The 12,802-nt window shown below is 41.9% G+C and overlaps 1 protein-coding gene across 1 annotated transcript in view; it reads right to left on the reverse strand.

Annotated features, from left to right (window-relative positions):
- The window catches only part of itsn1 (intersectin 1 (SH3 domain protein)), an 88,307-nt gene that overhangs the window by 55,274 nt on the left and 20,231 nt on the right, over nucleotides 1–12,802 (reverse strand). Inside the window, 10 exon segments of the mRNA XM_034135860.1 lie at nucleotides 1,154–1,293; nucleotides 2,430–2,509; nucleotides 3,394–3,531; nucleotides 3,620–3,683; nucleotides 5,137–5,237; nucleotides 5,764–5,842; nucleotides 8,531–8,633; nucleotides 8,635–8,720; nucleotides 11,314–11,374; nucleotides 11,376–11,472. Of these exon segments, the coding sequence (XP_033991751.1) occupies nucleotides 1,154–1,293; nucleotides 2,430–2,509; nucleotides 3,394–3,531; nucleotides 3,620–3,683; nucleotides 5,137–5,237; nucleotides 5,764–5,842; nucleotides 8,531–8,633; nucleotides 8,635–8,720; nucleotides 11,314–11,374; nucleotides 11,376–11,472 (949 nt within the window).

Genomic DNA, 12,802 nt, shown 5'->3' on the forward strand with positions numbered 1-12,802 from the left:
CGGTGTGCAGAGTCAAAACCCTCAAAGTACACCCTGTAGCGAGTAAAACTCTAACACAGAAAATACCTCCCCAAAACGCCTCGTTGGAGATACGTCATTGTCCATTTGATTCTTCCATTTCGTTCCGGGTACGGCATGATGTCATGCCGTACCCGGAACGAAATGGACCAATCCGTGGAGACGTTACGTTAAGCCCCTGCTGATTGGTCCAAATTGACCAATCCACGGACTTCCTCACACACACATCTGTGTGCAGGGAGCAGGCAGCTCAGCTGATTTCTCCTCCCTGGCTGCAGGCTGATAACAGACAGTTGGGATCGCGGCAAAATTCTCTCTGCAGACCCATTCTCTCTGCAGACCCATTCTCTCTGCAGACCCATTCTCACAGCGTTTATCAACCTTTTTCTTACTCAATATCAAGCCACACTTATTGTTTTTACTTCGGCTGTGACTTTGTGTGTGCTCAGGATGAGTTTGGCTGTGTTTGGCTATGTATCGCTAACAAGGAAACAACACCTCCACGGAGCTCAGCGTGATTCACAACGTCCCGACCAATCAGAGCACACTGTGCTCACAGGGAGGGTGGGGGCTGGAGCTATTGGAGCTACAACAAGCCGTTAAAGGCAGAGAGTGAAATTCAGTGAATACACGTAGTTTACAGAGATGCTGTATGAGAAACCAATGTGAGTTTGGAAAAATGCACAATATAAATCTATTCTAGTAGACCTCAACAATGGAATTATGATCAGTGGAAATGGCCATGACACCTCTCCTTTAAGATCCAGACGTCCGTGACTAAAATCCTTCATTCGGTTAAATATAGTTCGAAAAATACCAATTGTATAGCATTAAAGTTCAAGAAAGGATGGTTTGGGACAAAAAACACTGTCTTTTCTTCAATTCCTGTATTTTTTCATATCGCAGGGGAAGAAAATCGCAATGTCCGTTTTTTCCAATATCGTGCAGCCCTAGTACCAGTAACTAAATGTTTTACTTAGAGACAGTAAAGTGAGTTAATGTACTACTTAAATGACACCACTGATTATGAATGCAAATATTTAACAGCCTCACACACAATCCATCAGCTGTGACCAATGCAAATGTTGGATGCATGCTGTGTGTAAAAGAGAGATGAATATGTTCAGTATCTCACCTTCCTGTCCTGGTCCTCCCTCTCCAGAGCAGCCAGCCTCTCCTGCTCCTTCCTCTGGAGCTCCTGCAGAGCATGGCGTCTCTTCTCCAGCTCCAGGTTCCCGCGCTCAAAGTTCTCCCTTTTCTTATCCTCAAAGCTCACTGAGGAAGATATCAAAGAAGCAAATATATAAGACGCTTTATTGTCATTGTAAGCACGCAACAGAAAGACGTCTTGTAGCTGTCAGTGTGAGTGTATGTGAGTGTGTGTGTGTGTGTGTGTGTGCTCATCTGTGTGTGTGTGTGACTGTGTGTGTGTGACTGTGTGTGTGTGACTGTGAGTGTGTGACTGTGAGTGTGTGACTGTGAGTGTGTGACTGTGAGTGAGTGAGTGAGTGAGTGTCTGTGTGTATGTGTGTGACTGTGTGTGACTGTGTTTGTGTGTGCTTGTCTGTGTGTGTATGTGTGTGTGCGTGTGTCTGTGTCTGTGTCTGTGAGTGTGAGTGAGTGAGTGAGTGTGAGTGTGTGTGTTTGTCTGTGTGTGTGTGTGTTTGTCTGTGTGTGTGTGTGTGTGTGTGTGTGTGTGTGTGTGCGCGCTCATCTGTGTGTGTGTGTGTGAGTGAGTGAGTGAGTGAGTGAGTGTGTGTTCGTCTGCGTGTGTGTGTGTGTTCGTCTGCGTGTGTGCGTGTGCGTGTGCGTGTGTCAGAGTTCCCGTTAGCCGGTAATTACCGGACTATGACCGGTAAAATATGCTGAAGACCGGCAAATCTAAATCTCTCCGGTCAAAATAGATAAAGATAGCAAGTCAAATTAAGTTAAGAAAAATGAACAATAGCTCTGATATGTGTGACTTTATTTCTGCCTTGTCTAAGCATTAGAAGTGCACTCTAGTCTGTTCTGCTTTATCTTAAACAGCCAGAAGCTTATTTCCATATGAACGTTCATAGAAAGTGGATAGACAACTGATTCTAACTGAAAAACTGCTCCGACATGTAGGAGTGTCCTTGGGTTCCCGAAAATAGGGCCTCTTTAATCCTGAATGCATGTCTACGATAGTAAGTCGTAAGTCTGTAAGTAGCTGTGGATAAAAGCATCAGCTAAACAACACGTAGTAATAATAATAATAGAAAGGTTTCAGGGGGACAGGTGGCAAAAAACAACAATTGCCAAAGTTTTGAGGGGCCTCAATACTGCTAGCATTTGTTTTAAATCAGAGATGACGGTCGGGTCATGAAGCCAAAGGAGTGAGGGCAGCGCCAGTGTGACAGTAATATGACGTAATGTGCAGGAATAATCACCTGGAAGCTTCTCCGGCTCCTCCTCCGGCTCCTCCTGGACCATCTTCTGATCCGACTGAAAACTGTCACTACGCACTCGCCTTTAAGACACAAACACAACATTAAAACAATGCAAAATCAGTATTTACACAGGGTATATGCAGGAGTCCTGAAGTCAGATGTAATTCCTTTAAAGACCTTTTTTAAGACCCTTTCCATACATTTGAAGACCTCATCGCCACTTGGAGTTTTAACCGGTTACCTTGGCGACACACTTTACCTCACATTGACTATATACAGTATTGATTGTCCTTCCTCCTGATCTTCCAACCATTTGGACGCAGACTTGCATTTCCCCATAACGATGTTGCTTAACAACCGGCGTAAACGGACCTTCACGCGCGATCAAGCAGTGAGCGTGCGATGTCCTGTTCAGATGACGTCAAATCCAACGGGATGCCATAAATAAACTACACAGAATCACACTACACACCTACGCAATGATTACATTCAGGCAGACTGTAGAATACAACCTCTTTGGACAATTTATATACTTAATGGAAACAAAATGTAATACCTTGGAAAATGCCGTTTAATACTTTTTAATAGCCTTCATTTTCGCTAATTTATCAACTTTTAATACTTTTTAAGACCCCGCGGACACCCTGTTTACGCTCGATATTGACACTAGTTTCTTGCTCATTGTGCCTTTAACATAAAACTCTGTCACAGACATGTTAGAACGCACTTCCTGCAGAGATCCGCAATGACATCTTCAAGTCATCATTAGAGACTCACCTGTTCACCATGGCCTTTGACCCCGAACCCATCACAGTCCTACTGCTATTTATTTAATTTTTACTTTATTATTTGCCCCTTTTGTTTGTTTGTTCACCATGTAAAGCAGCCTTGGGTCTCTTGAAAGGCGCTATACAAATGTAATCTATGCACATATCCAACATACAGTTAATTAAAGAGTGTTTACCTGAATGTGGGGGGGAGGTAATCTGGAGGTAACACAGGCGGTAACGGTAACCCTGACATGGCCATATCTATGAGGTGCATGGCTAGAATAAACTCCTCAGCCGTCAGCTTTCCATCCTGGTCGATGTCTGAGAGACTCCTACAGGATAGAAAGGAAGTATTTTAAGGAATAATGTCTTTTAAGTTTCATTGGATGAAGATGAAAGGGTTGATTTTAATGTTCTGACCATATGGTGGCCAGCTGGCCCTGAGGAAGACTGGACTGCATCAGGATGGTGCGAGCCTGAGGACCTGAGAGAGAGAACATTTAAACCAGAAAACATGAGAGGAATATTAGAGGAAGTGATGACGTAAGTGTGTGTGTGTGTGTGTGTGTGTGTGTGTGTGTGTGTGTGTGTGTGTGTGTGTGTGTGTGTGTGTTACTGTGTGTGTGTGTGTCTGTGTGTGTGCGACTGTGTGTGTGTGTGTGTGTGTGTGTGTGTGTGTGTGTGTGTGACTGTTTCTGTGTGTGTGTGACTGTGTTTCTGTGTGTGTGTGTGTGACTGTGTGTGTGTGTCTGTGTGTGACTGTGTGTGTGCGACTGTGTGTGTGTGTGTGTGTGTGTGTTTGTGTGTGTGTGACTGTGTTTGTGTGTTACTGTGTGTGTGCGACTGTGTGTCTGTGTGTGTGTGCGACTGTGTGTGTGTGTGTGTGTGACTGTGTTTCTGTGTGTGTGTGTGACTGTGTTTGTGTGTTACTGTGTGTGTGTGTGTCTGTGTGTGACTGTGTGTGTGCGACTGTGTGTGTGTGTGTGTGTGCGACTGTGTGTGTGCGTGTGTGTGTGTGTGTGTGACTGTGTGTGTGCGACTGTGTGTGTGTGTTACTGTGTGTGTGTGTGCGACTGTGTGTGTGTGTGTGTGTGTGTGCGACTGTGTGTGTGTGTGTCTGTGTGTGTGTGTGTATGTGTGTGACTGTGTTTGTGTGTTACTGTGTGTGTTACTGTGTGTGTGTGTGTGTGTGTCTGTGTGTGTGACTGTGTGTGTGACTGTGTGTGACTGTGTGTGTGTGTCTGTGTGTGTGACTGTGTGTGTGCGTGTGTGTGTGTGTGTGTGTGTGTGTGTGTGACTGTGTTTGTGTGTTACTGTGTGTGTGTCTGTGTGTGACTGTGTGTGTGTGACTGTGTGTGTGTCTGTGTGTGTGTGACTGTGTGTCTGTGTGTGTGTGTGTGTGTGTGTGTGTGTGTGTGTGTGTGTCTGTGTGCGTGTGTGTGTGCGTGTGTGTGTGTGTGACTGTGTTTCTCTGTGTGTGTGTGTGTGTGTGACTGTGTTTGTGTGTTACTGTGTGTGTGTGTTACTGTGTGTGACTGTGTGTGAATGTGTGTGTGTGTGTGTGACTGTGTGTGTGACTGTGTGTGACTGTGTGTGACTGTGTGTGTGTGTGTGTGTGTGTGTGTGTGACTGTGTTTGTGTGTGACTGTGTGACTGTGTTTGTGTGTGACTGTGTGACTGTGTTTGTGTGTGACTGTGTGTGTGTGTGTGTGTGTGTGTGGGTGTGTGACTGTGTGTGACTGTGTGCGTGTGACTGTCTGTGTGTGTGTGACTGTCTGTGTGGGTGACTGTGTGTGTGACTGTGTGACTGGGTGTGTGTGTGTGTGTGTGTGTGTGTGTGTGTGTGTGTGTGTGTGTGTGTGTGTGTGTGTGTGTGTGTGTGTGTGTGTGTGTGTGTGTGTGTGTGTGTGTGTGTGTGTGTGTTTGTGTGCGTGTACCTGTGAGGTGTCCACTCATCATCTTATCATGGGAGTTAAAGAGCTGTCTGTATTTCAGTCTGGAGGACTGAGGAACGGCCCAATCACAGGGGGGCAGAACACTGCAAGAAGGAACAGAAAAGTTACAGTTAAGTGAGGTCAAAATGAAAAAGTAAGCACATATAATGTAAGCTGCACATTCAAAACACTCCTTATTTCCTTGAATAGTTCCAATGTACAGCATACATTCATATTAACATGTTGTAATGAGGACAAAAGACACATTCAGTAGTTTAAACCAAGGGGAATCGGGATTTAAATTATAGGATGTGACCATTTTTTACCACATGTTTTCTCATTTATTGATATCAGATAAAAACCTTTCTGATTATGCGGCGTAACCTAGCAACGTAATGAAAAATAAACACATATATTGCAGGATGCAGGTTAGAAATACTACTTATTTCCTGAGGGAATTAAGTTGCACAGCTTAGGTTTGTATCAACATGTTGCAATTCAGTATTTTAACGAAAAACATCAGGTTAACCGTGGACGATTTCTCCATGTGACCATTTTCTAACCAAATATTTTCTATTTTTTTTGTTATAAAGACACAATATTGCACATATTTCTGATTATGCATCTTACCTAGCAACGTCCACAGACGGGCCCTTCTGCAGTTTGGCGCTGGGACGATTAAAAGATCCTGACTTGTTGACAGGAGGAGCTGAAAGAGACAGAGAACACTTTGTTTTAATGTGAGGCCGGGGTAAAAAATCGGGCAACAATTCATTAGAAAATGGACTCGTGCAATATTGTAATCGCAGGAGGAGGAACATTTGATAAAGGTTTAATAACCTGTATAAAAAATACAATGTTAATGTCTGAGGGAAATGAGTAATGGTTGTTAACGTATATTCTGAAAAGGAAAAATGAAACCTTTGATAGGGTTTGGGATCCGTTTACTCAACTTTTAGGGAATGTTAAAGTGTTAAACATGCTAAGAAATAACAATGGGAATCTATGGGAAGGTAAAGAACTTCTTAAACTGCTGTGTGTTGGGGAATAATTTGCTTAGGTATTCAACCTTTGACACAGTTCATAATTTTCTCCTCTCACTGTCTCCTTTCCCGTGGCATAGTTCTACGGCCTTGGGTATTGCTGCTATCTCTCAGTCTATGACCGAGCACAAGCCGCCATGAGGTAGTTTACTGTTCAGGGACGTAGGTTCCCTGGCGCACGTTCTTTCCTATGGACGAGAGCTCTAGTTAGATTCAGGCAGTGTTGTAGTCAAGTCACCAATTCACGAGTCCAAGTCACTCTCGAGTCACCACTCTTCGAGTCCGAGTCCAAGTCCGAGTCACCAAGGGAGAGTCGTAGTCGAGTCCGAGTCCAAGTCCGAGTCACCCAAGGAATGTCCGAGTCGAGTCCGAGTCCGAGTCATCATTACCTGTGTTCGAGTCCGAGTCCAAGTCCGAGTCACCCAAGGAGTGTCCGAGTCAAGTCCGAGTCCGAGTCATCATTACCTGTGTTCGAGTCCGAGTCCAAGTCCGAGTCACCTAAGAAGAGTCCAAGTCAAGTCCGAGTCACAAGTCTTCATGTATTAATCTTCATGGATATATGTGTTGAAATGTAGCTGCTCCTCTACATTGCTTTTATCCTGTCAATGTTATACTAATCTGTCTATTGAACTGCTGTGAAGCCAGTTTGGCTACAATTCTTGTAATAGGTGCTATACAAATATAAAGCTTATTACTAATATTAATATTATTATTATATATAAACTATGTTTAAAATGAGTTACCTTTTAGAGAAGTGATTATATTTGTATGCCAATATTTTCCTATGGTAAAGTTTTCGTTTTGCACTTTTATTTTGATAGTAATAAGATCGGGACTCTTATTTTGAAGGAACTTTTACCGGTTAAATCGGTTTACTGATAAAGATTTAGCCCCAGAAAGCACATGGCTACTTAGCATGCAAAATGACGTCATTCTGCATGTTAAGTAGCCATATGCTTTCGTGTTATCGGCTGAATCTTTATGTATTGATTAGATGACGTTACTCTGATGATAGTGTTCAAGACAGCCTATATGTCTGAACTCGATGTTTAGAGTAATGTGTTACGGAGCCTTCTCTTCAATATTGTTTCCACATAGAGCATTTTGCGCTGCTCTTTTCCAATGTGGAAGCAGAATGTGTGAAAGCATACAGCACGATGCGGGGTGTGTCTCTAGACATCTTTAGACTGGAATAGCGGGGCCCAGTACGTGAACTCGCCTCGCAGCCGGTGCACACGCCAGGATAGAGGACATCAGACTCCATAGAAAACTTGCTCGAGTCCGAGTCCGAGTCGGAGCGTCAATGTACAAGTCGAGTCCGAGTCATCATGGGGGGGAAAATTCACGAGTCCGAGTCCAAGTCAGCGTACGCGATAATTCACGAGTCCGAGTCCGAGTCCAAGTCATCGTGCGCGAGAATTCACGAGTCCAAGTCCGAGTCGCGTCAATCAGTGCGGGAGTCCGAGTCGAGTCACGAGTCCCGAAAATCGGCACTCGAGTCCGACTCGAGTCCGAGTCCAGGACTCGAGTACTCCATCTCTGGATTCAGGGTCCATATTTGTTTAGTCTCACTGATGAAGAATGTTGATTATTATACTCTGAACTAGTTAAAACCTGGAACTACAGGAGGGTCAAACCATGGCCCGTGACATGTCTTGTGAATTCTCCGGGCGAAGCTCGTAATAAACCGTCAGTGTTTGCCATCAAAGCTCCAGCTCTCCTCGTGTCTCTCTGAGTCCTGACTCTCCATTGCTTCAGAAGTTTCCCCCACACTGTGACTATGCACACTTTTTAGGATAATGTTGCTACTGCCCAATTGTTTTCATTTTTTTCATTTCATTTAATGTCTTTTATTTTTATTATATATTTCAATTCTTTTCAAATGATGTCTCGTCTTGTCTTGGCCTCTGTTTTTCAAATTGTTTATGTAAGTTTGTGTAAGGTATGGCGTGCATTGATACTCCGGATTTAAAATAGTATCCCTCCAATATCATTTATCATAGATTAAAAACTTCAAACTAAACACTGCTATACCGGGCTTATAAAAAGTCCTATATCTCTGAACATTGCATATTATTTTCATATTTCTTTACTGTGAACCTTTGCACATTCTCTCTCTCACTATGTTTACATGATGCAAAATGGCAACAAAGCTAATTCCTTTCACGTGAAATCCTATTTGGTATAAACCAGATTATGATTTGAAGTCCTATAATGAGTACAAAACATTTAAACCTGCATACAGACAAAACATATAACAGATCATGATGTGTAAACAGAAGCTTAAAACCCCCAATTCCCACAGAAGCATCAAAAGCCTTTAAGGACCGCCCCTTCCCCTGTGTTGTTGTTACCTGGGAGAGGGAAGCCTGGGATTGGCTGCATCATTCCTGTGGGAGGGGCTCCGTTAGAGATGGGGGGAGGGAGGGGGGGCGGGACGGAGGAGACGAGGGGGGGGGGAAACCCCGACAGGAAGAGGAGGCAAGGGGAGAGGAGGCAAGGAGAGAGGAGGCCCGCCTGAGAGGGGGGGCATCGGGGGCATGCCTGCAGAAAAACACATGGCATGATTATAAGGTCAAAGGTCGAAGGTCAAAACACATTTGTACCATGTAGCCTTTTAGGAAGCTCTCTCATGCACTTTCTCAATGCACTCCGTAGCATTTTAACCTGTCACCGGATTGTGTGTTGAATTTGCGCTATCCTCCTTTTAATGCACAATTTCATCGTTGTACCTTTAACCTAAATGTATTTTATGCTATTTTAGTTTGTTTTTATGTTTTTTACTGGTAACTGTATTCAGGGTTCATACACTTTTTCACCAATGATTTTCAATGACTTCTCCATGACCTTTACCTAATTTTCCATGACCAAAAAAATTACTCTTTCTCAGCGGTACCACTGAAAATGGTTTATTTTAACATGGAACAGGGAAATAAGGTCTGCATATGAAACATGTTGGTCCTATCTAAAACAAATCAAATAGTAGGCTTACTAGCTTCTACACGCTAAAGCAACTCAAATCTCTCACCAGCAAACACCTCGTCAGTTAAACGCCATTTTGCGTTTCATTACTATACGATACAGTATTTATTATCATTATAGTATTACTATTTCGTCGATTAGATAAAATATAAATTATATTTGATGCAACTTTAGTTACATTTCCATGACTTTTCCAAAACTTTGGGAAAAATATTGTTTTCCAAAACTTTTCCAGGACTTGGAATTAGCATTTTGAATTTCCATGACTTTTCCAGGTTTTTAAGAACCCTGTGTGATATCAATTTTCTGTGAAATGTCTATGTGAAGCACCTTGAACTGAACTTATTGTATGAAAGGTGCTATACAAATAAAGATTCTTGTTATTATTATTAATATACAGTAAGTGTCAAAATAAAAATGAAAATGTGAGGTTATAAAAATTAATTAAGTGCTAGAGAGCCACAGAAGGAGAGGAGCGATATGACTCTCTACTGTGTTTGCATTATATATAACTTTATTGATCAGAAAACACATGGCATCATTATAAGGTAAATATATACAGTAGGTGTACAATTGGGAAAGAAAATAATTCTTTAGTGTTGAATTAGACGTTATAAATTCATTTAAGTGAATTAATTGTGAGAGCCACAGAAGGAGAGGAGCGATATGACTCAATACTGTGTTTGAAATATATATATATCACTTTATTGATCAGCCTTTTAAAGGTGCAACAGACTGAACGAGAGTGAGTAAGCATTTCCTAAACGACCTTTGGAAAGAAACAGTGACGTCGTCTTTATCAAAATACATCTGTGGTTTCCAGATCTACTGAACACAGAGTTCAACAGAGCAGACGTTAAGAAAGCTTAAGGACAAGCGGTCATTACATAAAACAACAGATAAAGATTATGTCTGTGTTGTTATATTAAACTGTGTGCAGTGTTTCTTCTGGAGTGCAAACACCAAGAGAAAACTAGTAAGAAGGGAGAAAGAAATTAAGATGATCCTCAAATGTAATGAAGATGTTTTGGATATAGGATTTTATGACACAAATTACAATGTTTAAAAAGTATAATTGTGCTTTTAATTGTTCATATATGTGCTTTAATATGTGCTGTAATTGCACTTCAACTGTGTGTATGTGTGTGTGTCTTTGACTTTGTGCTATAATTCTTCTCATGTGTTTCATTCTGTGCTTATGTGCGTTTGTATGCTCTCTTAAGACTGCAGATTAATTAGGCTTTACAGCTAAATCGGCCACATTTACATGATGGACTCAAGTGCCCATGTTAATTAATGTGCATTTTCCCTTCTCAAATAAATAAATACATACATAAATACCAGAGGTGGGAAGTATTGGAGTACAAATACTTTGTTACTGTACTTAAGTACATGTTCTGGTATCAGTACTTTACTCCACTACTTATTTTTCTGACGGCTTTTTAGTTTGACTTCTTACATGTTGAACCCAAATACCTGTACTTTCTACTTCTTACATTTTGAACACAAATACCTGTACTTTCTACTTCTTACATTTTGAACACAAATACCTGTACTTTCTACTTCTTACATTTTGAACACAAATACCTGTACTTTCTACTTCTTACATGTTGAACACAAATACCTGTACTTTCTACTTCTTACATGTTGAACACAAATACCTGTACTTTCTACTTCTTACATGTTGAACACAAATACCTGTACTTTCTACTTCTCACATTTTCCAAACAGGCTGGTTCCTTTAGTTTGAATGTGTGTTTGGTGGCGTGATCATTATTATTTAGAGTCATTGCGTGCCTATTGATTTGAACACGATCCGTGTATCCATCATTTCCTGGTCTTCTCTAAAGAAGAGGGACCAATGAAAACGTTGTCATGTTGCCGTTGTTCAGCATGGAAACATTCATTAGCTAACAATGACATTATTGTTCTATTAATATAAAGGGAGGTCAGGTACTCTTTAAAACAGCTGCTAGTTATGGGTACTTTTTACTGAAGTACATTTCAAAGCCTCTTTACTTTGACTTGAGTAAAGAAGTTTAGTCAGTACTTCTACTTTTACCAGAGTATTTTTAAACACGAGTATCTGTACTTCTACTTGAGTAAAGGATGTGTGTACTTTTGCCATCTGAGGTATTTCTGTCTGGTTTCTTACCGAAGCCGCTCTGTGGGGGGAGAGCCAGCGGTGTTATCATACTGGGAGGAAGAGAGGGGGGGGAGAGGGTGACCCTGGAGCTTCAGTTTGATGAGTTTCATGGCGATGGAGAACTCGTGGATGTCCATACGGCCATCACTGTTCATATCAGCCAGAGCCCTTAAAGAAACACAGAGGAAAAGTTAAATAAAGATGCAAAAACACAAGTTGTCTCAGCCAAATTGTTAGAATTTAAAGGTCTCCTATTATACTGTTTTTCATCAATATATTATAGGTCTCAGATATATCCAGAACCTGTCTCTGATTGGCTGAAACACCAAACAGATCATTGCAGCATTACCCATAATCCCCTCTGTTTCAGCCCTGTTTCCAAAGTGCTGATTCTCTGTCTGTTACTTTAGATGAAAATAAGGAGCCCCTCCCCACGCCCCTCTGAGAGAGATTTGGTTACAAAGAACACAATGGTGCTCTAGGAGGAGATTCAGGTGATAAGGTGGGGGGGGGGTTACCTTGGTAGCTGATTGGCTAATGGTTACACAAGACAAAACATTGTTATGACATCATCAAGTGGCCAAAATCTGATCAGCTCATTTTCAGACAGGTTTTTATAAAAATGGATCAAAAAGAGAGAGAATCTTTGTTCCTGAAACTTTCAGAGTCTCTTTCCACAGAGGGGACACATGTTGATGTAGAAGAGACATGAAGAAGAGGGGACACATGTTGATGTAGAAGAGACATGAAGAAGAGGGGACACATGTTGATGTAGAAGAGACATGAAGAAGAGGGGACACATGTTGATGTAGAAGAGACATGAAGAAGAGGGGACACATGTTTGATGTAGAAGAGACATGAAGAAGAGGGGACACATGTTGATGTAGAAGAGACATGAAGAAGAGGGGACACATGTTGATGTAGAAGAGACATGAAGAAGAGGGGACACATGTTGATGTAGAAGAGACATGAAGAAGAGGGGACACATGTTGATGTAGAAGAGACATGGAGAAGAGGGGACACATGTTGATGTAGAAGAGACATGAAGAAGAGGGGACACATGTTGATGTAGAAGAGACATGAAGAAGAGGGGACACATGTTGATGTAGAAGAGACATGAAGAAGAGGGGACACATGTTGATGTAGAAGAGACATGAAGAAGAGGGGACACATGTTGATGTAGAAGAGACATGAAGAAGAGGGGACACATGTTGATGTAGAAGAGACATGAAGAAGAGGGGACACATGTTGATGTAGAAGAGACATGAAGAAGAGGGGACACATGTTGATGTAGAAGAGACATGAAGAAGAGGATTTTGCATAATAGGTGGCCTTTAAAACATATTAGAGTGCAGCATCATCATGATTTCTGTGTGTGTGGTGTGTGTGTGTGTGTGTGTGTGTGTGTGTATGTGTATGTGTATGTGTATGTGTATGTGTATGTGTATGTGTATGTGTATGTGTGTGTGTGTGTGTGCGTGTGTGTGTGTGTGTGTGT

Source organism: Trematomus bernacchii, unplaced genomic scaffold (genome assembly GCF_902827165.1).
Source record: "Trematomus bernacchii unplaced genomic scaffold, fTreBer1.1, whole genome shotgun sequence".
In the NCBI taxonomy this organism is placed as follows: Eukaryota; Metazoa; Chordata; class Actinopteri; order Perciformes; family Nototheniidae; genus Trematomus; species Trematomus bernacchii.